We start from the raw sequence: 26,463 nt of genomic DNA on the forward strand, positions 1-26,463 counted from the left end.
CCTTTGACATTATTCATATTCTACTGTGACTCCAAGGCAAGCTGTCAGCTTGAAAGATTAATGACACTTGATTTGACTCCAAACCACGGGTCATTAAAAGTGATTTAAGCGTTAGCAAAGTTTTTGTCATGTCTGCCTTCCAAGGGAAAGGTCTGATTGCAGCTTCAGTGGGGGAAGTGCTTGCGTTCATTCATGTTTCTGAAGCGTGTGGATTAGGGCCGGGGACATCACTCTGTTAGTAAATCCTGGCTGCGTAAGGAAGAAGATCCAAGCAGTCATGTGAAAAATACACACACACACACACACACACACACACACACTAGCACTGGGGAGGGAGAGACAGGTAGATCCCTGGGGCTCCCTGGGACTCCTTTGCTTGTGTTCATTTATGTTTCTAAAGCGTGCAGGTTAGTGCTGGGGACATAGCTGCTGGCCAGCCTACCTGAATTGGCAGCTCTACATTGTGATGAGAGAGAGACCTTGACTCAATAAATAAGAAGCCTCCTAAGGAAAAATGACAGCCTGAGATAGTCCTCTGGCCTTTCCACATATACACACATATGTGCACATACACATACATGCACACACACAAATAAAACTTGGCTTCAAGAACATTTGTAAGTGACTGCCGCTGCCCACTTGTGATTTGACTAGGATCCCACATCAATAGATTGCCTTTCCAGGGGCTGTATTTGGTGTTTCCATTTCTTCACCCACCACTCTGGCTCCTTCACAGCCTTCTTCCATATTCAGAGAGGCTTCATCTTGCAGCGCATTGCAGTCAAGAGACGCTTCCAATGCCTTCTTGCCCACAGTGAGCACAATCGGTTTCTTAGACTTTATCTTCTAGAGGACATTTCTGCATTTCCTGTCCCCACGTAAGGCTCCTCGCTGGCAGTCTGGGGCTGTGTGTTAAAGAAGTGTGATCATGCTTGCCGCTTTCCCTGGCCTTATCACAACATCAGGCTTGCCTGAGTTAATTCTGCTTGTCACTTAAGGGGAGCTCCGATAAGAGAGGTGGCAGGAGGCAGTAGGGAAGATGGGATGAGCAGAACCAATTACCCACTTTAATAATTTAGTGTTTTCTTAGTAATAGGCTACAGAATAAACAGCACTATGCGTAAATGCTGTTTTCTATTATTTGTACACTCCAGAAATGGAAGTTTAATTAAGTCACACACTTGAGACTTTGAAGCGATTAAGGAGCTGCTTGTCTCAGACAGCAGGCAGGGGAGGTGTGGGGGCCTCAGCTCCCCTGAGCTGCCTCTGGAGTTTGAAGGATCATTTTTCACGTGAGGGTGGGGAAGCTGGAGCCTGGATGATGGAGACAGCGGCTTCCAGTGTCACCCATGTCACATGTGCGATGGCTGCACCACCATGGCCTGCTTTAAAATCTCTTCTACAAAATCTGTGTGATAAGTCTTTGTGCGCTTGTTTACCTTCTTAACAACAGTGTTTTAATTCAGTACTCTTAGACACATATACAATACCGTGGCTTTTTTGTTGTTGTTGTTATTTATAAAATTGTGCAACCACCACCTCTGTTCAATTACAGAACATGTTCATCACCACCCCTAAAGAAAACTACATCCACTGAGTTATCCAAAGACTTGAGGTTTGCTGTTCTCTGTTTCCACACATGTTACAGCGCACGTCAGCCAGTGTTTATTCCTTTCTATTGTCCAATGATATTTCACTGTGTAGCTTGTCACATTTTACTTAAGCATTCCTCGTTTGAGGGGTGTTGCAGGGTGGGCATGGTGATCGTGATTAATGCCGGCGTGGACATTTGTGTACAGATTTGGGGTAGGCATATGTTTTCAATTCTTGTACTTGGAGTGAGATTGCTCAGTCAGGTGGCACACTCTATATTTAGCATTTTTTTCAGGAACTGCCGGTTTTCCAGGGTGGCTGTCATAGTTTAAAATCCCACCAGCTGTGCCCAAGGGCTCTCCTTTGCTAAATCCCTTTGTTTTGTTTATTTGTTTCTTTGTTTATGACAGGCATTTTTCTTTTTTTCTTTTATTGAATATCGTCTTCATTTACATTGCCAATGATAAAACCTTTCCCAATTTCCTCCCTCCCCAAAGACCCCCAACCCCTCCTCTCACTCCCTGCCTCCACATATATGCCTCTCCACCCAACATACTCCCCGCTTCGATTTCCCTTTGTTGGGGCATCTATTGAGACTTCACCTGACCAAGGACCTTTCCTCCCACTGATGCCCAACAAGGCCTTCCTCTGCCACATTTTTGGCTGGAACCATGTGTACCCCTTGGTTGATGGTTTGGTCCCTGGGAGTTCTGGGGCATCTGGGTGGCCAACATCGTTGTTCTTCCCATGGGGCTGTAAACCCCTTCAGCTCCTCCGGAACACCCTCCAGCTCCTCCATTGGGGACCCCATGCCCAGACCAATAGTTGACTGCTAGCATCTGCCTCTGTATTTGTAAGGCTCTGGCAGGGCCTCTCTGGAGACAACCATCACATGCTCCTTTTGGTATACACTTCTTGTCATCTATAGTAGTGTTAGGGTTTGGTGACTGTTTATAGAATGAATCCCCAGGTAGGGCAGTCTCTGGGTGGCCTTTACTTCAGTCTCTGCTCCACACTTTGTCTTCTTTATTGCTCCTGTGAGTATTTTGTTCCCTTTCTCAGAGGAACCAAAGCTATGTTCATAGCTGCATAGAAGCTGGAAAGAACCCAGATGTCCTTCAACAGAGGAATGGATACAGAAACTGTGGTATATATACACAATGGAGTACTATACAGCTATTAAAAACAATGAATTCTTGAAATTCTTAGGCAAATGGATGGAACTAGAAAGTGTCATCCTGAGCAAGGTAATCCAGTCACAAAAGAACACACATGGTATGCACTCACTGATAAGTGGATGTTAGCCCAAAAGCTCAAAATAAACAAGTTACAATTCACCCAGCATAGGAAGCTCAAGAAGGAGGAGGACTGAAGTCCCTTTGTTTATTTTCCTGGTGCTGGGGATCAAATCCTACACTCCGCATGCGCCAGGTTAGCAATGTTCTCTGAACCATATCTAGAGACAGGGTTTCTCTGTGTATTCTAAATTGGCTTGAATTCACCACACCACCAAGGCCAGCCTCAAACTCATGATCCTCCTGCCTCAGCCTCCCAGCTTTTTCTTTTTGTTTTCCTTTCTTTCCTTTTTTCTTTTCTTTTCTTAAAGATACACCAAGCCAGTACCAGGAATAGTTGTAATCACTTAGGTCGGTAATGACTGACAGAGAACAAAATACTGTTGTTGGTTTTCAGTCTTGTCCTCTCTCCCGCCAAGGTTCTGTCTACTCAAGGGGGATTAAGAAATCCTTAGCACAGTGTTCAAGGCATATCAGCACCAGACTGAGACTTAGTCATTGATGTTGCTAGAAAGGGGCTGGGAATGGTGACTGTCTCACAGAGTCTGTCCAGCGCAATACCAACTATCACCCCAGGGAACCGGAGTGCAAGTCTCGGACTCTGTGATTCCATTCACCAGTGGCTCAACATGGCTTAGTCCTATTTGGTTTAGATATTTTCTTAAGACCTGTTTCCCCAGAAAGGTCCAGATAGATTTGAGAAACTATGCAAAACAGACTTTCCTAATAAGATGATAGATATTAATCAGTGGTTCCATTTCTAAGAACACAGTCTAAAGAAATAGTGCAGAAGAAGAAGGAAAATCTTCTGGCTATAACCACTTGGTGCAGACTTTTAAAATAACAGGATAATTAGAAAGAACCAATGAGAGAAAATATTATATGTGATGGTGTTTCCTTGGGTGGAATAGTAGATAGCCCATAAATACAATGATCATTCCTACTTTAAAAGGAACAGGAAAAATGAAAGAAGCAAATAAGAAACAGCAATTAAAATTATATGCATGCTGGATGTGCTGGCAAATGCTCTAATCCCAGCTCACAGGAGGCAGAGGCAGAGGCAGGTGGATCTTTGTGAGTGTGAGGCTAGCCTGGTCTACATAATAAGTTCCAGGCCAGACAGGGCTACAAAGTGAGATTTTCAAATGTCTGTATATAAACACACACACACACACACACACACACACACACACACACACACACACACACGGGGGGGGGGGGGGGAGAAGTTTGCATCGCCAGCTTTAATATTTTATATGATTTTTAACATTTTGATTACTTATTTGGGGGAAACCATGCATGTGTGTCATGGTGCACATGTGAAGGTCACAGGACAACTTGAAGGAGTTCATCCTTTTACCATGCAGGCCTCAGGGATCAGACTCAGGTTATCAGGGTTAGCCCTCTTGCCAGCCCTAGTATTTTAATATATTTTATGGTTTTTAATTTCAAATGTACATTTTTCATCTTTTTCCTAAGGATAAGTGTTTGCTTATATGATCTCCTATAATATATAATGTTGAATATTCACTGTAAATAACAATGAAGCAATGAAATATATAATCACCAGCTGAGATAAGCTTGGGAGAGGAAACTCAGATCCACACCAGAGAACGAAAGTCCGAGCTCTCCTTACGGCCTTTCTCCCGTGTAGGAGGCAGCCAGGAGGGAGCTGGAGGCAGTCCAGGCTGGAGAACAGAATCTGTGTTGAGTTTATCAGGGAGAAGAGGAAGATCTAGCTCTGTGTGGAGGCCGGGAGCTGGAGAGGCAGGGGGCTGAAGGCGCTCGCTGAGTCGGGGCTGAATCCTCAGCAGTGGTGTCAGGAAGCTGGCTGGGCAGAAACACTGCGATCCAGAATGACACTCCATTGGGTGCGGCGTGGCCTGGAAGTGGATGATGCCACAAGGAGAGGGAAAATGCAGGAATGCGTCTCAGTGCCCTTCACCCTCTGGATGAAAACAAGGCAGTGTTTGGGGATGGCCACGAGGAGCTAGGAACATCCAGTTCCCTCCACAGGACATGCACAGCGAGGAGGTGAGGCCCTCCCAAGACAGCTTTGACTTCATCAAGGCAAGACAAGGGACCGTTAATCAAGAGCCGAGGTAGGACAGATGTTCCAAGGAAGGCGGGGTGGGCAAAGGTAAAGAGTCCTAGAGAGAGTCCTGGCCTGGCTGAGGTCCCTGGCCTGGCTGAGGGCTGAACGGTGGGTGGAATAGTTGTGTGTTGTGCATGTATGTTAGCAACCTCCAGGGGCTCCCAAGACTCTGTGTGTGTGTGTGTGTGTGTGTGTGAATATGTTTGTATATGTATGTAGTGTGTTTGGCAGAGGGTGTGTTTCTATGTGTGTATGTTTGTAAGTTAGTGTGTTTGCATGTATGTGTATGCATGAATATGTTTGTGTATGTGTATAGTATGCTTTTCAGAGGGTGTGTTTCTATGTGTATATTTGTGAGTTTGTGTGCATGTGCATGCTTGTGTGTGCATGTGCATGTGTGTGTGTCTACCTGATCACAAACAACAGATGAGTGTGCTTTGCCAGACAGGGAGTCTCCCATCATCTGTGGTGTAGGCCATTTCTTCTGGTCACAGCTGGAGACACGATAGGGTGTGGGTCAGGGCCACCAGGAAAGAGGTGAGTCAGTGGGATTTCAAAGGATGGATTAAGGCAGAGTGTGGTGGCCATGTCTGAAAATCCAGCAATGGGCAGCAGAGGATCAGAAGTTTAGGACCAGTTTTAGCTACATAATGAGCTCTGGGCCAGCCTGGGCAACAAGAGACCCTGCTCCAACCAACCAACCAACCAACCAACCAATCACAGCTCAGTTGGTAAAGTGATTGCCTTACAAGCAGGAGGATCCGAGTTCAAACCCCAGACAGGCATGGTGATGCACACAGGATACCTGTAACATCACTGCTGGTGTGGCAGAGACCCTTGAGCTCTTGACCAGTCAACCCTGCCTCATAGGTGAGTTCCAGGACAATGACAACTCCTGTATAAAAATTGAAAGGGTAGATGGTGTCTGAGGAACGACATTGAAGATGTCCTCTGGCCTGCATAAACACTGTTCACATGTATGCACGTGTACGTACAAACAATGCGTATGTACACTTGTGCAAACACACACACACACACACACACACACACACACACACACACACACACACACCAAAGTCCCCTAAATTCCAAAATAGCAAATACCCACTCCAGCTGCTATTTAGAAATCCCAAGGCAGAGCATAGCTAACCACCCTACGTCTGACTGAGTCCGGAGCCCTGAAGGGTTAAGAAGTTCCAGCTTCTTGGACAGAGCTCCTTGGATCCTTGCAGACTCGGGACATTTGAGAGGTGGTGAGTGTGCTGTGGGTGGGAACCGGTGAGAGGCACACCACGACAGCACACACACATCCCTTCATTATTCATGTGACAGCACACCAGGGCTGCCTGTGACCCAGAGCCTGGGGTTTGTAATGTAATGTGAGAGGGAGCAGTGGGCCGTGGAGGTCTCCTTAAATCCCACTCACTGGTGCTGGGGACCTGGCACCAGAAGTGGCTTTTCATTACCTGTTACCAGACACCATGAATTATGCAAGCCCAGCCCTTGTTTTCTGTACTGTGCAGACATAAATACTGGAGCCTGGGGGGAAGGGAAGAGATGGCGGGCTGGGCTCTGCCTTGGGAAGGGGGAGTTTTCCTTCCCTCCTTTAGGATTTGGTGTTGTGGGCAGGAACCAGAGCCTGAAGCCTGCTAGGCAGGTACTCTAGCATCAAGTCCATCCCTGGTCTAACGTATTTATTTTCAGTGGAATAAGTATTTGTCCAACAGTTTGAGAGACAGAAATACAGATAATGAAGTGAATTTCTGTATGCACAACACTCAGCTTAAGAAATGCAACTTCAGGCCAGGTGGTGGGGGCATACGCCTGTAATCCCAGTACTCTGGGAGGCAGAGGCAGGTGGATTTCTGAGTTCGAGGCCAGCCTGGTCTACAGAGTGAGTTCCAGGAGAGCTAGGGCTACATAGAGAAACTCTGTCTCGAAAAAAACAAAAAATCCAAAAAACAAAACAAAAAAAGAAAAAAAGAAAAAAATGCAACTTCAGGACTGGAGAGATGGCTGTGCCTTTGAGAGAGAGAGAGAGAGAGAGAGAGAGAGAGAGAGAGAGAGAGAGAGAGAGAGAGAGAGCTGCTTTTACTGAGGACCAGGATACGGTTCACAGCACCCATAGCGGGTGGCTCACAACTGCCTACAATTTCAGTTCCAGAGGAGCAGCACTGCTGCTGGCCTTTGCTGGCACCTATTCACACACACACACACACACACACACACACACTCATATACACTTACACACATACAGACACACACTCATACACATTTACACACATATAGACACACACACTCATACACTGACACACAGACAAACTCTCACACACAGACACACACTCACACACAAGGATACTCACACACCCAGACACACGTTCTCACTTACACACTCACACTCACTCACACACATTCCCATTCACATAAATAAAAATGACTTTATCTGTGAAAGAAAGAAATACAGCTTTAGCCAGCCTCTGGAAATAACTAGCATCCTGTACTGGATTGCTCCATTCTTGTTGGTAGACTTTATTTTTACTCCATACACATCTGCTAAGAAGATACAACACTTTTTTTCCTTTTATTTAAAGGCAAGATGGTTCATTTTAAAACAAAAACAAACTAAAACCCCCCCCCAAAATAGTACTACACTGATCACGGTGGCCAGCAGACTTATGAAAACGGCCATTCTCTTGGGTATTAACATTGCAGTGTTTTTAGATACTAAAATGTGTCAATGGGACCAAGAACATTAGAGAATAAAAATCTTGGATGAAAATTGACACGAGTAGGTCTGGTGCTTTAACCCGCATAATTCACTCACACATTCACACAAAGACACTCTCGCACTTATACACACTTCAAGTCCCAGGGATCAGTGACATTATGCTATGACAATACGCTCTCTTAAGAAAAACCTCAATGTGCTTATCCTGTTGCAATCCTTGCAGACTTCTTCAGTTCCTCTTAGACCTTCTGCTGGAGCGAGCAGGTCTGGTTTATTCTTTTTCACTGCTGTATGGTATTCCATATTCTCTCCATGGCAAATATGTTGGTGGTTTTCCCTTTCATGGTCATTGGTTCACTTTTTTTAAACAGATCTTTTCTGCATGTTCTTGCATGGGATTGTACTAACATGAGAGTTTCTGCAGGTTATTCCAGTAGGCATCTATGTGGAAGAACAGGTTGTGTGTCCCTCGTGTCTATACCTGCTGACATGCCATATGTCTCTTTAAAGTTTGGGTCAGCTTCCATTGTTTGGTACCCAAGCTGCCTGTTCCCTCTCCCATCCCTGGGGAAGCTCATCAAGTTCATTTGTTCATTTATTTTGTTATCTTTCCTAGTCTAAAATAATTAATTTACTTAAACTTGTATGTCCCAGCTTACTGAGGTTCACCTCGTGACCGACACAGAAGCTCCTAGCGTGAAGCTGAGCCTAGCAGACTCCTTGTTTTGGGGTGGGAAAGGTGCTCATGTTTCGGGTACTGAGATGGAGGGGAAGTTCTCTTGCATGCTAGCAGGCGCTTTACCAGCACACTGGATTCCAGCCCCATTTGCCACGACCTTTGTAACACACCCAGCTTCCCAAATACAGGGCACATTTGAACCAGCTGTTCACATTGGGTCTTGTAGCATTTTTTAAAACACATGTGCGCACACAAGTGCGTGTATGTGTGTGTGTGTGTGTGTGTGTGTGTGTGATGACACATATGTGGACATAAGAGAACACTTTCAGGAGTTTAGGAGTTGGCTCCCTTCTTGAGAGCCATGTGGTTCCAGGGACTCAAACTCAGGCCCTGGGGTGTGGCTAAAAGAAACATCTCAGAGGCCCCAGAGCATTATGGGCCTCTTGGCTGGTGCCTTAACCGTGTTTAAATCATCATCTTAGTGTTGTTTAGATCACCTTTCCCCCGATCCACATAAGTTAGCATTGGAGATTGGTTTGAGAACAGGCATGACACCCCATGAAGAATAGGAAGACCACAGGCATGTGGGTCCTGAAGGGCGGAGTCCAGATGGCGTCCAGGCTCGTCCTGACTTAGCTTTCTCTCTACCACAGTCTCCAGAGATCCTCCTGAAACCACTGATGGATTTCTTGTCAGGAAGGCCTGTTCTCACTTGTTCGGTATCTCGCTGCACAGTCACTGATGGGATCCCACCCTGTCAGCACTGAGTGCTCTGTCAGCACCTGCTTCAGGACTCTGCAAGACACGTAGGCACCATCACTCTCCCAATGTGTGTATACATGTGTGCGTGGGAACATGTGTGCATGCATGCAGGCCAGAAGACAAACTTGGGAGCTGTTGCTCAAGATCCATCCAACTTTTATTTTTTCTTGAGATGGTCTCTTGCTTGCCTGAACTCAACAGCTGGTCTAGGCTGACTGCCCATTGAGTCCCTAGGGCCCTACCTCTGCCTCCCCAGTGCTGGGATTACAAGGGGGTAACACCAGGCCTGGCTTTTCTTACACAGGTTCTAGGGATCAAATCGAGACCCTCATGATTGGCAGGCAAGCTCCTCACCAGCTAAGCTCTGTCACCTTCTCGGGATTATTTCTCCCTCCACCCCCACCCCCACCCCTGTCCTCTGTAGGAGGTGAATCTATTTGCACACCTCTATTCTAGAATACTCTCTTGCACATAGTAGGTCATTAATAAAGACTTGTCAATAAAGGAATGGGTGGAGGTTAGTAAAGGTCAAAGAGAGAAGAACATTCTCGGGAGGAAAGAGGATGAAGGAATCGAATGAATCGGCATGTGTCAAGTCCTAGAGATGACACTGCATGGACTGAATCGTTACTGTGAATGGGACTAGAAGTGTGACAGAGCGTGCCGATGACTGGCCATCCACCCGGGGCATGGATGGCAGTCAGGAGATGGACTTTGGATCCCTGATTGACAGTTTGTGCTTGATCTTAAAGCCAGGCGAGCCTCACGTGATTCTAATTGGAAAAATAATAAGTTTGACATCCCGGGACCCCACCTTCCCACCCACACACCATGAAGACAGCACGTAATTTGGCGAGAAGACTGAAGACGGGATCTCCCAGAGGGCTGTCATGGCAATAGGGGAGAGAAGTCTGTACCCACATCTGAAGAGAGAAGGGGACTAAAGAGAAGTGGGCAGTTTACAACGATACCATCTTTCCCTGTGACCCCCTAAGTTAGTGAAATCCAAGAACTGGCTGCATTGCATCTACCCTGGGCCGAGCCACAAGGCTGCTTCTGCCAAGCAGGCTCTTAAGTAATCAACCTGGAACCTGTTCCAGGGAGCTCCACCCTCAAGTTCAACTTCCCTTTTAGTAAACGCAATCTGGACCGAGCCTTCCAAGTTCGCCAGAGCAGCGGGGCAGCCGGCAGAGTGAACTGGAAGGTTTTTTGGAAGGGAGGTGGCGTTTGACATCCAAGTTCCTGTGCTCTCCAAGTCTTTTGTGCAAGTAAATTGCTTTCATTTGTCTCAAGACACCTTTTCCAGCCCAACTTCTTCCAGCTTGCTTGCAAATGTTTCTCAGTGGTGCATTTGAGGTTTGGCTTTATCTCGTTAGCTGGGACCAGCCTTTTAGTCCTAGGAAATAGCTGGATGATGATCCCAGACTCTTGGGTCTCATTTCTCCTCCCAGCTGTTCATTCAGTATTAGATACCTTCATGTTTGCAGGTTTGCCCACCTCCCCCCTGCCTGCATCCTGTTAAGAGGAGTCTCATACCCACTACCTCACCCTTCCTTGGCCAGACAATTAGGATTAACACCTGTTTCTTTAAGACTATCCTGGGACGAGAAGGGAGTGGGGGCATGTGGGTTGTTCCGTTCCCTCACCTCCCGGGATTGCACGGGATTGCAGCCAACAGTCACGCATTCCACCGCAACCTAAAAACCTCCAGATGATGAGTATCATGTTTCGAGGTTCACATGGGAAAGCCACAACCCACCCTCCTCCTGTTCAAGTTGCATCGAATCTAATTTCCACGGCCCTGTGCAAGTGGGAGCCTCACAGCCCCCAGTCAGCTGTCGGAGTTTGGAAATGCTATTTCCAAACACAGGCCTGTAGGCAGCCAACAGGCACTAGACAGCTGAGTGCTGGCAGAAAAGGTCCTAGACACCTATAGCCATCCAAACGGTGACTCATCTCATTATGGCCAGGATAAATATGGGAATAAATGGTGTTTTTCTACAAGCAGGAAAAATTGTCAAAACGCTTATCACTTTATAAAATATAACAGATTGTGCCTGGTCATGTTTTGAAATGTTCCATCCAACCATTCAGTGGGGCTCTTTTTTTTTTTTAAGTTCAGTTTGTTTTTCTTCTTTCTAGGAGGCCTGGGGAAGTGAGGAGTTTGCACTCTGTACCACCAGAGCTCTGGATTCACCTGGCTGTGGTGGCCTGTGGCAACCGGCTGGAGGAGACTCTGGTCATGCTCAAGTCAGCTGTGCTTTTCAGCCACAGGAAGATGCGCTTTCACATCTTCACGGAAGATGCTCTGAAGCCCGAGTTTGATAAACAGGTGAAGCAGGATGAACTGAGGCACAGTGTTTATGGGAGGACCATGAGCTCACAGTGGACAAGCTGCAAATGTGGCTCACGGCTGGGGCTGGCTGCGTGTTTAGTTAGTAGGAGCTTGGATCCTGGGCTCGGAGGGTTCTTTCAATTTTGAGTGTGTGATTCAGAGATGAGCTGGGGAGGTGGCTACGTTTCTTGCTGAGCATGAGAACCTGTGTCTGGGTCTCCATAACCCACGTTTACTTGCTGATCCTGAGAACCTGTGTCTGGGTCTCCATAACCCACCATAGCATGTGTCTGTGATACAGCACCCCTAAGGTGAGATGGGAAGTAAAGACAGGAGACTCTACAGAAGCTCATGGGCCAGCAAGTCTGGCTTGTGCAGCTACAAACAGACCCTGCCTCAAACAAGATGGAAGATGAGGACCAACTCCCAAAGTTGTCCAACAGTGGCCACTTGTGGTCTATGGCATAAGTGTGTGCCCAAATATACATACATCAACACACAACACACACACACACACACTCACACACTTACACACGCATGTACAACTTTTTTTTTTTAATTGGGGAAATCATGTCCTTCCCTTAGACATATTGGGAGCATGTGAGCAAATGACATGGCGTTTTGTTTGTGTTGGGTTATTAGGACTATCTACCCTTCTGGGGCAAATAGCTTGTTTTTTATGTATTGATGAGAGAATAACAAGTAGCAGGTTCAATGGAATAAATCCAAAAATTATAGAGGATAGAAGATAGAGTCCCTACTGCTCTCCAGTCTCATGTGAGAGAAGTCAGAGTTAATAATTTGGGGAAGTTCTACCATGTTTTCCTTTGTACCCAGAAGTGAGCGTCTGCTTCTCTAGGTTTCTATATGTAGATTCACATCCTTTTACTCACATGTATGCATACATATGTAGATCAGAGGCGTGCTTTCCTGGATTCTCAGCCTTGAGGCCAAGTCAGCTTTGTTCTGGGTCAATTCTCCAACACCCTCACCTCCTTTTTAGCAACTGTGAAGATTTTGTTGTGCAGCTGGGTCTCTGTTTACTTGGCTCTTACCTCTCTTAGTTTTGACCCACAAGGAAGAGCTGCAGAAAGGGCAGTTCCCTCGGGAGAGGCCTGCCTGACCTCAGCAGGTCAAACTTTGTTTACCTTGGAAGTTTTCTCCTGTGCCAAGGTCTTGGATTCTGGCAGAGATTGAACCCACTTTGTTCAATCTACTTTTGTTTCTGCTGACTGAGTCAACAGTTCTGCATCCTGTCACCAGGCTAGTGGAGCTCCTGAGGAATGCCAAAAACAACATATTGGGCAGAGAAAGACTAACTACAGAAAACTAGAGATCAAGCTTTGTTTCCTAAGGGGAAAGTTGCCTTGAGATGTCACCAATAGAAGCTAGGAACCCATAGCCTTGGGGCTTTAGAGTCAATTGGAACAATGCCTTGTGAAATACCTCAGGGGACAGGGGAATGAAAAGATTGGAACACTCCTAATTATCTGCTCTAAAGTGGTGTTAGAAGGGAATAGATGGTGATAATATTAAAATTATAGTAATTACACTAGCTAGTGATTCCTGATTTCTTCTCGCAACTTTTTACAGAAAGAAACTCCATTTTAGTTTTGTATTACTCTTTGAGACTAGGTACCATTCTAAAGAAGGGAGGTTTATTTACTCATAGCTATAGTCCTGGTATCATCTTAGTTGTAATGATCTTTGAATGATGAGGTAGGGCAGAATGTGCCCCACCATAGCAGAGCATCGCATTGCCAGAGAGAAGGCAGGGTGTGTCAGGGCTTGATCTTTCAAGAATTAACTCAAGAGTCCATCAAGAACTACCTCAATCCCTTCTGGGTCATATCCCAGCAACCTAAGCTACTTTCTTTAGACACCTAAGACACTTTCTTTAACTTTTGCAACACTGAGGACCAGGCTCCTGACACATGAACTGGTTGGGTATGAACTCAAACTGTAGCAGACTGAGAAAACCCAGGAGTCAGAGACTCTATTGGTCTGCTCACACTAAATGTCAGGGTAAACTTGCTGGCTCAAGTGTCAGTAGCACTTCCCACAACTCCATACACCCCCCTGAACCATTGAACAAAGAACGCACATTCAAAACTTGGTTCGCTGAAGTGGAAACTTCAGGGTCCTTTGGAGAAAAACAAAATAAACAAAACAAACAAAACAAAACAAAAAAACCTGAGACTGAGACTCTATGTGGGTTATAGACTGTCCACTTTGGTTTTTGTCATCTGTATTATGGGACAACTTATTCTTCGTCTAACTATGTATCTAGAGTATCACTTTGGGGCCAGTCTGATAATACATTTATTGTATCATTCTGCTATGATTCTCTGGACTGTGAGCTATCCGCTGTGTATTTTGTTACAGCAGCTGGCTGAGGCTGGGTTGGGAGAAGGTGGGCAGTGTTGCTTTCCTCTTCTGTCACCCAGCACTGAGCACTGTTGGTGAATTCCAAACTTCCTGGGATATTTAGAACCACATATTTTTTACCTTAGGATGAGATTTAAAAGGAAAAAAAAGTCAACCACCATCACAATGCTTTGGGATGCTGCACCGTGGCTTGGGTCTTCTATATTTAGACAGTCTTTCTTCTTTTTAAAAAGGTTGTATTAAGTGCAGCCTCTCTTTAAGAAAAAAGAACAAAGGCCCCAGCAGCTCCTTTTAAAAAGGTATCCTGGGGCGGGGGCGACAGGCTCAGCTTGTACAAGGGCTTGCTGAGCAAGCCTGAAGACCCTAGTTTGATCCCTGGAATACAAGTAAAAAGGCCAAAGTAACTCACATTTGTTAGCCCAGAACTCCTACTGTGAGATGATAGCAAGGAGAGAACCACCCAGAAGCTCACAAGCCAGCCAGCCTGGAATATAGGGGCCAGCAGCAACAGGAGACTGCCCACAGCGTGGAAGGGGAGAGCTGATTCATGGACGTTGACTTCTGACCTCCATGTGTGTGCTACTCTCACTCCTGCATGTGCATGCATACCCACATGTATGCACACACACACACACACACACACACACTCACTCACTCACTCACTAGCATATGCACAAAATCTGGGACAAGAAGGGCTGAACTTTGAAGGGAAAAATGAACCAAACAGAAAAGAACATAAACCCCAGGACCTGAGTTCCACCCAGAAACCCCTGGTGGAAAGGAGAACTGACTCCTAGAGTTACAATCAAGTGTTTAACCACCTACACACACCTTCATAAATTCATGAGCAAACCACTCAAGATTGCCAGTGTTTCTGGGCCCTGGTGAGGGCTGCCAGAGAGAATGAATGCCTTGTAAAGAGGAAAGGAAAACAAGCCAGAAAAAAATAGTTTAGCATAGATCAGTAGCCATATTTGGATTATACCAGAGGGAAGTCCCTAGTGTGGGTTTTGTTGACAGTCTTTGATTAGGTGAGCTTAAGTAGCGAGAAGTCCCCAAAGGTTAGTTGCTAGTTTTGAATTGCCCTGGGATGTGACTGTTTAAACTAAGTGGGTCTCAGTTGCTTAGATAGAAACCTATAGCCTCATAGCCTCTGCTGTGATAAAGCACCATGACCAAGGCAATGTATTAGAAGGAATGGTTTATTTGGGCTTACAGTTCTAGAGGGGTAAGAATCCTTTATGACCCAAAGCATGGCAGCACAGACTGGAGCAGGATGCTGAGGACACATCTTAAACCACAAGCAAAAATGGAATGGTGTGTGACTTTAAAACCTGGCCAAGCCCGCTCAGTCAGTCAACAGGGTCTCCAGTGTAGGAGCGAGGATTAAAAAGAAAAAGACAATTAGACAAAACTGCAGCATGACCCCAGTCAATTCTAAGACTGAAGGGCGGGTTTAATAATTTCCAATTCACTTTTATACCAATTTAACTACATACAGGAATTAAGATCAATAGTAGTACCATGAGGAACAAGCAAGACGGTAAACACAAAATTGCCAAGGCAATAAACAAAGTCCAGTGACAGTTGTTTCCAAGGGCTTGTCAGAATAACCAAAATACCTGAGCCTATTTCCTTGTCCAAGCCCAAAATCTTGCCTGAAGCCTGCTTCTTTCATTCCACTGTAAGATTAAAATTCCTACCTTAACCTACTTCCCTATTATGCCCAAATGTCAGATTCCTGCTTGAAGCCCTTGTCCTTGGTCAATGCCAAGTTGACCTGCCAGGCAGCACGGCACCCCAATAAGGCTCTCTACAAAAACCTCAAAGTCAATACCTAGGAACACACATCCTAGAAACAATACCTAGTCCTTGCCCTCCAGCAAGGACATACCTCCTAAACCTACCCAAACTGTGCCACTAACCAGTGACCATGCATTCAAACATCTGAGCCTGTGGGAGACATTTTCATCCAAGCTACCACAGCCTCCCAGTTAATTGTTTTATTAGAAGTACAGTCCTAATGGTTAACTTCTCAAGAGTAGCACTAGCTACTACATAATGAGATAATACCTTCAAAATGCAGAGAATAGATCAACTTGGCTTGTCTTCAGTAATCTCAGGAAATAGATTATCTCAACAGATAATCTCAGGAAACTCTTACCTATCACAAAGCATGACGGAATAAGTAACCAGCCAAAGACCTTCACTTAAGGAGACTTCTAAAGGGCTGGGCATGGTGGCACATGCTTGTAATCCCAGCACTTGGGAGGCAAAGGCAGGTGGATTTCTGAGTTCGAGGCCAGCCTGGTCTACAGAGTGAGTTCCAGGACAGCCAGGATTACACAGAGAAATCCTGTCTCAAAAACAAACAAACAACAACAACAAAAAAGGAGACTTCTATAATAGGATAAGTGGAAGAATGATGATTTTCTTTTTAAAAAGTAATGCCTAAGTTGTAGAGTGAATGTTAAAAATCAAACTGAAATATATCGTCTGAATCATAAGCATTCTGTGAGTCCTCTGTACATCAGGTGTGTGATGGCAATCAACATCTGACTTCACATGGATGCTGAGATTTTCAACAGAAGTACTAAAAAAAAAATGTGGTATATAGAAAATGGAAGCAGAAAAAGAGAGAAAATCTTCATGTATAAGAAACCAAGACTGGAGATGGGAAAGAAACCCAAAAAGTAGAAGAGATTTAGATATGCACTGTAAGAAGGGTAAAATGGACCGAGGCTGCTCAGACAGGCTTTAGAAAAGAGAGATTAGATAGATACTGAGGTTCAAAGTCAGGAAGACCCTCACACATTCCCAGAGTTCTAAGTTAAGGCTCAGTCTGTGCCCAGCATGGGTGCCTGTGTTTGCTGGGTGGTCAGTACTATTGTACTATGTCAGTGGGTCACGACCCCTTTGGGGGTCAAACAACCCATTCACAGGTTGGCTTTTCTAAATCCTGCATGTCAGATATTTACATCCTGATTCATAGCAGCAAAATTATAGTTATGAAGTTTGCAACAAAAATAATTTTATGATGGGGGAGGGATCACCACAACATGAGGAACATGCGACGGTTGAAATGTTGAGAACAACTGCACTAAGAGCATATGTGGGTGTCAGTTCTCCTGAGCCGGCACACTTGGATTCGGTATCCATGCTGGAGTAGGTCCAGCTCAGTCACTGCCCATCGTCAGGTACTTTCAACTGTCATTCGGTAATTTTCAGTTGCTTCCAAAGTCTCTAAACGTTTGTGTTTATGAAAATGATGTGTGTACATACATTTTAAACAAATAACCACTAAATTTGTGAATCACAAATTGAAGAGGCACAGGACCACAGTAGTGCTCGGGAGAACAATTTTCACCTCTTTTTCTATTCTGTGTCTGTGTTGGCTAGTTTTTATGTCAGTGTGACACAGCTGAGACTCTAGGAAGAGGAAATGTCACTTGAGGAATTGCCCCCTTCAGACTGGCCTATAGGCCAATCTTGGGAATATTCATGGTTAATAATTGACATTGTTGAGTGTGTGGTGCTGGATTGTGTATGAAAGCAGGCTAAGCAAGCCACGAGGAGCAGGTCAATCAGCAGGGATCCTCCACAGCCTCTCTCTCCATCAGCTCCTGCCTCCAGGTTCCCGACCAGAGCTCCTGCCCTGACTTCCCTTCCTGATCAACCTATTATAAGCTTTAAACTAAAATAAACTCTTTCATGCCCTTTGGGGGGCATGGTGCTTTATCACAGTACCATAAAGCAAAACAGAACATCATCTTATATAAACATGAGAAATTAAATAATATGCCATATTCTTTCTTCCATCAACAATATGTAGATAATTAATTGCTTCCAAAGCAGGGGTTGGCTTTTCTAAATTTTTCTGCAAAACAGTGGCTATAGCAACTATTTCTTTACAGGCATTGCATATCACAACTACGTTGGCCTCTGTTGTTAAGTGTAAAAGTAGTCATAGCCATGTGCACATGAGAGGGTGTGTGCACATGAGAGGGCATGGCTGCATTTCGTTGTATGTAGGGATACAAATTCAGATCTCAGGAAACTCTTACCTGTCACAAAGCATGATTGATTCTGTTTTGATTTTTTAAAGATTTATTTTATTTTTAACTCTGTGTATGTGCATGTGTCTGTGTGTGAGTGTGTACATATGACTACAGGTGCCTGTGGAGGTCGGATGCATTAGAGTCCCCCTAGAGTTACTTGAATCACCAGAGATGGAAGCCATCAGATGTGGGTGCTGAGAACTGAATGCACATCATCAGGAAGAGCAGTTTGCACTACTAACCACGGAGCCATCTTCAGTCCCCATGATTTCTTTGACTACTTTAAAATGTCAAATTGTTCTTGCTGGGTGTGGTGGGCTGGGGTATTGGTCTTTTGAGGTCGTTGTTTGCTGACTCTAGTTCTATGACATGGTCACTAACAACTGCACTGTGTTCTGTTATTCAGACATAACTTATAAGTTACCAGTAACTTAGTAATATAAAATTTTTCACCAATACAAATAAAACTTTTAAGAAACCTTTTTAAAATAAAAAAAAAATATTCTTCTCTTATACATCCCAACCTCGGTTTCCCTCCCCTCTCCACTCCTCCCAGTTCCCTCACCTTCCTCCCCTCTCCCCCATATCCACTCCTGCTCCATTTCCCTTCAGAAAAGAGCAGGTTAAAGTCTTACAACAATAAATGAGCTGTCACCTTGCAAAAAGGTGTGTGGAATGTTAAGTGCATATTGCTAAGAGAAAGAAGGCAGCATTTGGTAATGCACCTATGTGAATCCTTCTAGAAAACGGGAATCTAAGAGATGACAACAAGATCAGTTGCTTGGAGGAGAAGAGTGAATGGGTGGAGCCTGGTCAGTGGGTAGAAGGAAGACTTTCTGGGGTGGTAAAAGCACTCTGTGTGTGCTGTAGGTGGGAACCTGCCTTATGTGTGTATCCAAACCTACAGAACTGTGACATGAGGGAGAACCTAATATACACCACAGACTTCAGTTAATAATGCTAATCATGGGGCTGGACGGGTGGCTCAGTGGCCAGGACCACTTGCTGCTCTTGTGAGCTCAGTTCCCAGCACCCACATTACAGGTTTAGAAACATCTAAAATTCCAGTTCCAGAGGATTTAATACCCTCTCCTAACCTACACGGGCACCGTGTCCATGTTCAGTACACATATCATGCATGCAGGCAAAGCAACCATCCACAGAGAATTGAAATCAATTATTTTTTCAGTTTAAAAGTTAATATTGGACCATCAGTTAAAAAAGCAGCACTTAGCAGATAGATCTCTCTGAGTTTAAGGCTAGTCTGATTTAGATAGCTAGTTCCCGGACAGCCAGAGCTACAAAGCAAGACCCTGTCTCAATAAAAACAAGGTTTTTAAAAAATAGCGATCAACATTGGCCCATCAGTTGCAGCAAATGTGCCATAGCAGTGTGTGCTGATACACTGTGTGAGGGGTGAGAGGAGGCTAGTGGCTGGCTTTCTGCTCCATTTTTCTCTAAACCTACACGTGTGGTATTTAAAAAAAATAAGTTCCATTAAGAATTTATCTTTAACATATTCAGAAGCGAAGATGGCGCAGCAGTTAAGAGTTGGACTCAGTTCCCGTACACAGGACAATCGCTCACAGCCATCTATTCCAGGGCATCTGATGCTCTCTTCTGTCTCCTGCAGGCACCAGGCATACATGTAGTACACATTCATACATGTAGAAAAAAACACTCATACACAGAGAAGAATAAATCTTTTAAAATTTAATAACATATGCAACAAAGAATCACATTCACTCTAAAGGTTCTGAAGAATACAGAAATATTAACAGGAACTGAGACCCATCAGCAGCAACTGATGTGGTGTCCACTTTTAGTAATAGAATGTTGTCTGTCTAGGTTTTTCTCCACAAGTAAAAGACACGTGCACAAGAGATGCTGATATGATTCAGTAGTTAAAGAGCACTTTCTGCTCTTGCAGACAACATGGGTTTAGTTCCCAGCACCCACACTGAGTGGCTTACAACTGTAACTCCAGTTCCAGGGGATCCGATACCCTCTTCTGGTCTCTGCAGACAATAGGCACACCCATTACACATATGATGCACATGCATACGCATACACACAGGCAAAACACTCATTCACATAAAAATAAATCTTGAAATAAAAATGCACGTATTTTTGCAATTAGATGGATCTGCATTAGAATCTTTTTTTTGTTTTTGAGACGGTATTTTACATAGACCAGGCTGGCCGCAAACTTGAGGTTCTCTTACCTCAACCTCTCTAGTCCTGATCTGACAGGCATGCACCACGGCACTAGGTCATATAATGGTTTTGCATATATCAAATAGAAACATGCAGATCTTCTTTATTCTACATCATTTCACTAGATAAGTCTTCCATAACTTTTATTTTTCTCAATTCCTAATAAGTTGAAATTTAGACTCTCTCAGGTTTTGTTACCACTACTACACTACGATGAAAGCCAATGCACCTCTCTATCTTTGGGATCTTGTCAGCCACCTTCTGAATTTTTCTGAGTTGCCCTCCCGGCAGTTTATCCAAGTTTATATTCCCTTAGGTGGTGTTGTGGACCAGTCTCCCAACTCCTCTGCTAACAGCAAATGTTATTTGTTTTCATCAGTCCCAAGCAATATTATAGGAAAATGACTATCAAGAACAGTGATGGAGGCTGGAGAGATGGCTCAGCGGTTAAGAGCACTGACTGCTCTTCCAAAGGTCCTGAGTTCAAATCCCAGCAACCACATGGTGGCTCACAACCATCTCAGAATGAGATCTGATGCCCACTTCTGGGGTGTCTGAAGACACTGAAGCTACAGTGTACTTACATATAATAAATAAATCTTAAAAAAAAAAAAAAAGAACAGTGCCGAGTCTAGACTCCTCGTGACTTGCCTGGATGATTTCCACTGTGCCAGCCAGAGGCCTCTCAGGTGTTCTCTGTTTATTTCAGTGTCTTACTACCCATCTGTGTCTTCCATGTTTTGCAGTTGCGCCAGTGGCCTGACTCGTATACAAAGAAGTTTGAGCACAGACTCTACCCTATCACATTTTCTGTCGGAAACCCTCAGGAATGGAAGAAACTATTCAAACCCTGTGCGGCCCAGAGACTCTTTCTTCCGGTAGGAACCCTGTTGTTTACAAGATGTAGCTTGGGAAAGACTTCCACTTGAAAACAGTGACATCAACTGAGATGTTTAGAGACCCTTACTGTGGGGGATGGGGTGGGGTGGGACAAAAGGGCCTCTTTCCATTCTGTGGTTGATGTCCTCAGCCTGCAGTGTGCAGACAGATGGCTCCTCTAGTCTCAAAGGCTGTCCTCAAGATTCTGGGTCTGAGAGCATGGTGACTGTGGCTTTACTGGTTTGTGAACCTCAGCCTCAGTTTCCCCCTTTGCATGGCTCGTAGCACTTGGTCAGTGTTAGCTGCTATTAGCAGTTCTCAAACAGCAACCACCACAATTAGATGTAAGTCAGATATTCACAAGGGTCCAGACTTCTAGCTCAGCCTTTCAGTTTTGAAACTTTTAATAGGATTTTTTTTTGTTTATTTTGTTTTTAAAGATCATTGATGTAAAGCCGGTGTGGTGGCACACGCCTGTAATCCCAGCACGTGGGAGGCAGAGACAGGCAGATTTCTGAGTTCGAGGCCAGCCTGGTCTACAGAGTGAGTTCCAGGACAGCCAGGGCTACACAGAGAAACCCTGTCTTGAAAAAACAAAACAAAAAAAAGAAAAAAAGAGATCATTAATGTAGGCTGGGGCTATATAGCTCAGTGATTTGCCAACAATGCACAAGGCCCTAGCTGGGTTTAATCCCTGTTCACACAGAAAAGGGAGGTGGGAGGGGAGAGAGAAAGGGAGTGGAGAGAATAGGAAAGGGGTCATTAAAACTGAGGTATTGAATGGGGAGGGAAAATGCGCTGCGAACTACGACCTTTATATTTCTGTGGGATCCATGCCTTCCCATAGAGATTTGCAACAGTGTCAATTAAGTGACCATGGTCCTGCTCCCTAGACCTTAAGTCTGACAGGAGTTTAAGTCTAATCAGGACTGAGGTAGAGAGAAAGCACCATGACTATATGTTATAGATAGCCCTACTGTGTCCTGGAAGACATCTTAGTGACCATTTGTGGCAAGACATAAATGAAGTGAAGTTACTGGGTGAGGAAGGTTTGCAAGGGAGGAAGGGAGGAAGGGATAGAAAAATGGAGGGAGGAAGAGAGGTAGGGAAGGAAGGAAGACAAGGGAGAGGTATATTCAGGCAAGAGAACAGTGTGTGGGAAGAGACATGTTTCCCAAAATAAAGGTTCATGGAACTATAGTAGAGATGGAGATTGGGTTGAACATGTCAGCCGGAGCTCAAACTGCAGGCTCTGGAAGCCCCTTGAGCTGGCCACTGATTACTTAAAGGCAGAGGGAAATCACTGCATGAATCTAGAGTGGAAAGCGCATGGCCTGATTGGTGGTTTTTTTGTTGTTGTTGTTGTTGTTTTTTGTTTGTTTTGTTTTTTTTTTAAAGACAAACTGTTAGTGATAGATTTGAGGCCCTCTTGATGAATGGACTTACCAACTCATACTGGAGTTGAAGTGAGAGGGTTGGGCGGCGGGGGGGGGGGGGGGGGGGGGGATAAATGGATTTCATCCATGTTTTGGTTGATTCAGTTACAGTTGTCAATATCTAATCATTAATGACCTACACAAAGGGCAATTTCCCATAATGCTCTGTCTAAGAAGTAGATAGTGATATTGTAAAGAAATAAGGAAGTTGTACAGTACCAACAGTTTGGGTAAGAAAGTTTAAATTGCATGTTGTTTGATTTGGAGGTATCTAGGGTTATCGAGGGTGGGATGCTTCCCCATCTGTTGATTTGGAAACTCTAATAGTAAGTGATAACCTTGGCATTTCTAACACAGAGAAGGGCATAGCCTGGGCGTATGGCTGCTGCCACTCTGCTGCCACTTATTTTATTTTTTTAAAGATGTATTTATTTCATTTTTATTTATGTGTATATATACTGCATGTGTGTACACGCCCACAGAGGCTAGAAGAGGACATCCGATTCCCTGGTTCTAGATTCCGGGGGTGTAAGCCTCCTGTCAGGGTGCTGGGAACTGAGCTCAGGTCCTCTGCAAGGGCAGGGTGTACATTTCCCCACTAAGCCATCTCAACTGACTCGCTGCCATTTAATTAAAGGGCCTGTTTCTACCACATGCAGTCCCATCTACATCATGTGAGATGAGTTATCTGTACAAAAACATGGGTGAGGATTGACTGCCTGAAAACAGAGCTAAAATCTCTAGAATAATGATGTCCCTCGTAATCGTCATTTGAGGTGACAAATGATACCCAGCTTCTGCTTTTCTCTCTATTTAAGGCAAAGGGAAGTATTAGAAAGGCAGAGTGACTGTTGGGAAATTGCCTACCAACCCTATGCAAGGTTTGGGCAACTCAATGGAAACACATTTGAATTCTCTCTGACCTTGGATTGTGACTTTTTTACCCAGTGAAAATGATTCATTACAGCTAAGTGAGTGTCTGCTTTGAATGACAAATGGATGCTAGTGTTCCTTATCTGCTTCTGAGAATGGAAAGCAGCCCTTTTTAAAAATAATAAAGAGAGATTGTGTGAGACGGGATGCTCACCTTCTCCCAAGTACTACATCATAATGGCAGATTAGGAGTAGCTTTGGGGAGCACTGTTGAGATGTATTGACCTTCAGGGACATCTAGGGTAAAGTCTAAGTCCTATGTCCCATGAAACCCTTGTCTATGAACCCAGATCTGATGTGCTGCTAAGGCTGCACGTGGAAAATGGAGCCTTGTGATACAAGCATTGTAGCAGGTGGCCGACTGGGAAAGAACCTTGGATCTGGCCATCCTCTGCACCGTCAGTGTTTGGACTCTTGGCCTCCAGCTGAACATGTTATTTTAGAAGGTTCTGGAACTAGTGTGTGGACTGTGCTAGAGGAAGTGGGTACAAGGGGTGGGCCTGGTGGACCTTGAGCCTGGCCTATGTTCTGCCTGTTCTCTGATTGCTAACTGCAGACCCAGTGTGACCATTTGCTTTAAACTACTTCCTGCCCTGCCTTCCCCACCACGATGGACCGTATGTCCTCAAACTGTGAGCCAGAGCAAACTGTTCCATCTTTCGGTTGCTTTCATTGGGTGTTTTGTCACAACTGTGAGGAGAGTAACTAGTTGACCTCTCCCTCACACCACACACACAGTAGAGACCCTTTCTTAACTAATATACATTTCTCTGGATAGGACAATAAGTGTGTATGGGATCTGGGCCACTGCACCTGTGAGGGTGTACCTGCTGGTGCGTAAGTGTGGACGCCAGAAGACCACATTGTGTGGCCTGCTTCATCTCTCAGCCTTGTTCCTTGGGCCAGGGCCTGTCTCTCAACTTAGAGCTAGGTTGGGGGCTCCCAACCTAGTAAGACCCAGTGATCCTCCTGTCTTCAGTGTGCGCATGACCATAACCAGCCTTTTATGTAAGTCCTAGAGTTCTAACACTTAAACGGTAAGGACTCTTACTCACGGAGCCTTCTCCCCACTCCTCAACTAATATTTTACCATCAGAGAAAAAAATGTTTACATCTCATGCCTATCAGATTCTGACACACTATTAGGGGAATTCAAATCTCATCAATGCTCAGGTTATGAAGCCCTGGAGATCAGTTTAGTTTTCTGCTTCTGGGGATAATGGCCCAAGGGGTAGGACTGTTATTGGGGAAGCTACACTACTACGGGGATTGGCATTCTCTAACATGCATCTTTCTTCCTGGCAATTTGGTAGTTTAAAGTATTCCAAACAATATGCCAACTGCAAATAAATCAAATTTAATAAAAACAAACAAACAAATCAGAAAGCCCTTCATTCTTCAGATAATTGTCTTCAGTGATTGCAGACCATTGTCCTTCCCCAGTTAATGGGGAGTTGCAGTGTTTTTTAACAGCTGCACCTATCGCTACCCACTGTGCCCACTGGGCCACAAAGGGTCCTGGGGAATGTAGGGGCATGAGCAACATAATAATATTTAGAATACAACAGAAGTAACAGAGGAGCAGGCTGTTCAGGAGTGGCAAGGAGCACGTGGTGTGGTAGGAGCACGCTATTCAGACTTTCCTCGGGGAGAGAGGATTTGACCGAGTTTTAATTGATGTGCTCCTGGTTACAACAACATCTGACGTCGTTCTTGGTGATGTCACATTAATGCAAACTGCAGCTATTATGCCAAAGGAAATAAGAGATAGTTTATTCTGAGCCAACAATTGTGAAAATGCCCTCCAAACATGGACTCAGGATGCTCTGAAAGGTGTGCTCCAGTATGGAAGTGGCTACACAAATTTTTATAGTCACATCACAAAACAGCCATAATGCCTAAGCATGTAGGTTGGCGGCATTAGGCAGGCAAACTACAGTGCAGTAGGGAAGTCTCTGCAATGGGTTTCCCATGCTATCTGATGGTTTTCTTAGCTTTGGGTGTTAGGGATTGGTTCTCATGTTGTCAGTATTTAATTTGTCTCCCAAAGGCCTTGTTCCCAGACTCTGAGGGTTTCCACCCCCAGCTAGATTTGATTGGCAATGAAGAATTGCCATACAGCCAACGGCTGGACAGGTAGACTGAGGCAGGACCTAGACATTTGAAAGTAGAGGGAGAGATCACAGTGATGGGGAAGAAGAAAGACCAGACCTAAAAGCCCATGGACATGTGAGAATCAGGAAAAGTAATCACAAGGGCCATTTCCCCAATTATGTTTGGAGAACCAGAGATGAAATCTAGATTTTAAAAGATGTTAACTCAGAAGTACCGGTGCGGAGTGTTTGCTAGCAGTGGGAAGGATAAGAACTGCCCAGCCTTTGAGCTAGTCAAGACATAGTAAAAGTAACTGGCTTGTGTGTGTATGCAGGTGTGCATGCATGTGTGTGTGTGTGTTTTGTTCCCAAATCCAGATAGCTCCTGGGCAGGTGTGCATGTGCGACCTGCCGGGAGCCAAACCTGTTTAACTAATTACAGCTACATTTGGGTTGTTAGAACTTAGTTATAGCTGAGTTAAGCATGCCAACGCTTTTGCCTGATAGTCAATGGTATGTTAGGCCAGATACAGAGGTGGGTGATGAAGAACAATTAAGGGTGCTAACCACGACACAAGATAATGCTGCCTCTGATGAACAGTCTTCCAACTCTCCACAAGCAGGAAGTTCTAGTTGGTCCCTGAGTCTGAAGAATCTTTAACACAAATGTGGATTTTTGCAAAGAGCTTCAGTTCTTGCCACCATTACTTGCACAAGCATCTGCATTCTTGGCAGGAGTTAGCAAGAAATTGCTTTGAGACCTGTCTGAAGGTTTATCCTGAGCACAGTCCAACTCCAAGCTACTCCTGGTAACTTGCCTCAGTTTTTAAATATTTCAAAAGCAGTGCTAAATAAACAAACATATTACATGTGTCTTCTCTATCCAGGGAACTACATTGCAACATTTTCCTTGCCCATTTACAGCTTGCTAAGGGCTCTATAACTGGTTCCAATATGTGAGAATGTATGTGG

General features: G+C 44.7%; 1 protein-coding gene across 1 annotated transcript in view; it reads left to right on the plus strand.

The window, feature by feature from the left end:
• The window catches only part of Gxylt2 (glucoside xylosyltransferase 2), a 92,347-nt gene that overhangs the window by 16,785 nt on the left and 49,099 nt on the right, over positions 1-26,463 (plus strand). Inside the window, exons 2-3 of the mRNA XM_052174438.1 lie at positions 11,295-11,484; positions 20,897-21,028. Of these exons, the coding sequence (XP_052030398.1) occupies positions 11,295-11,484; positions 20,897-21,028 (322 nt within the window). The remainder of the gene's footprint in view (positions 1-11,294; positions 11,485-20,896; positions 21,029-26,463) is intronic.

The sequence above is a fragment of the Apodemus sylvaticus genome, chromosome 2, assembly GCF_947179515.1.
Source record: "Apodemus sylvaticus chromosome 2, mApoSyl1.1, whole genome shotgun sequence".
Lineage (NCBI taxonomy): Eukaryota > Metazoa > Chordata > Mammalia > Rodentia > Muridae > Apodemus > Apodemus sylvaticus.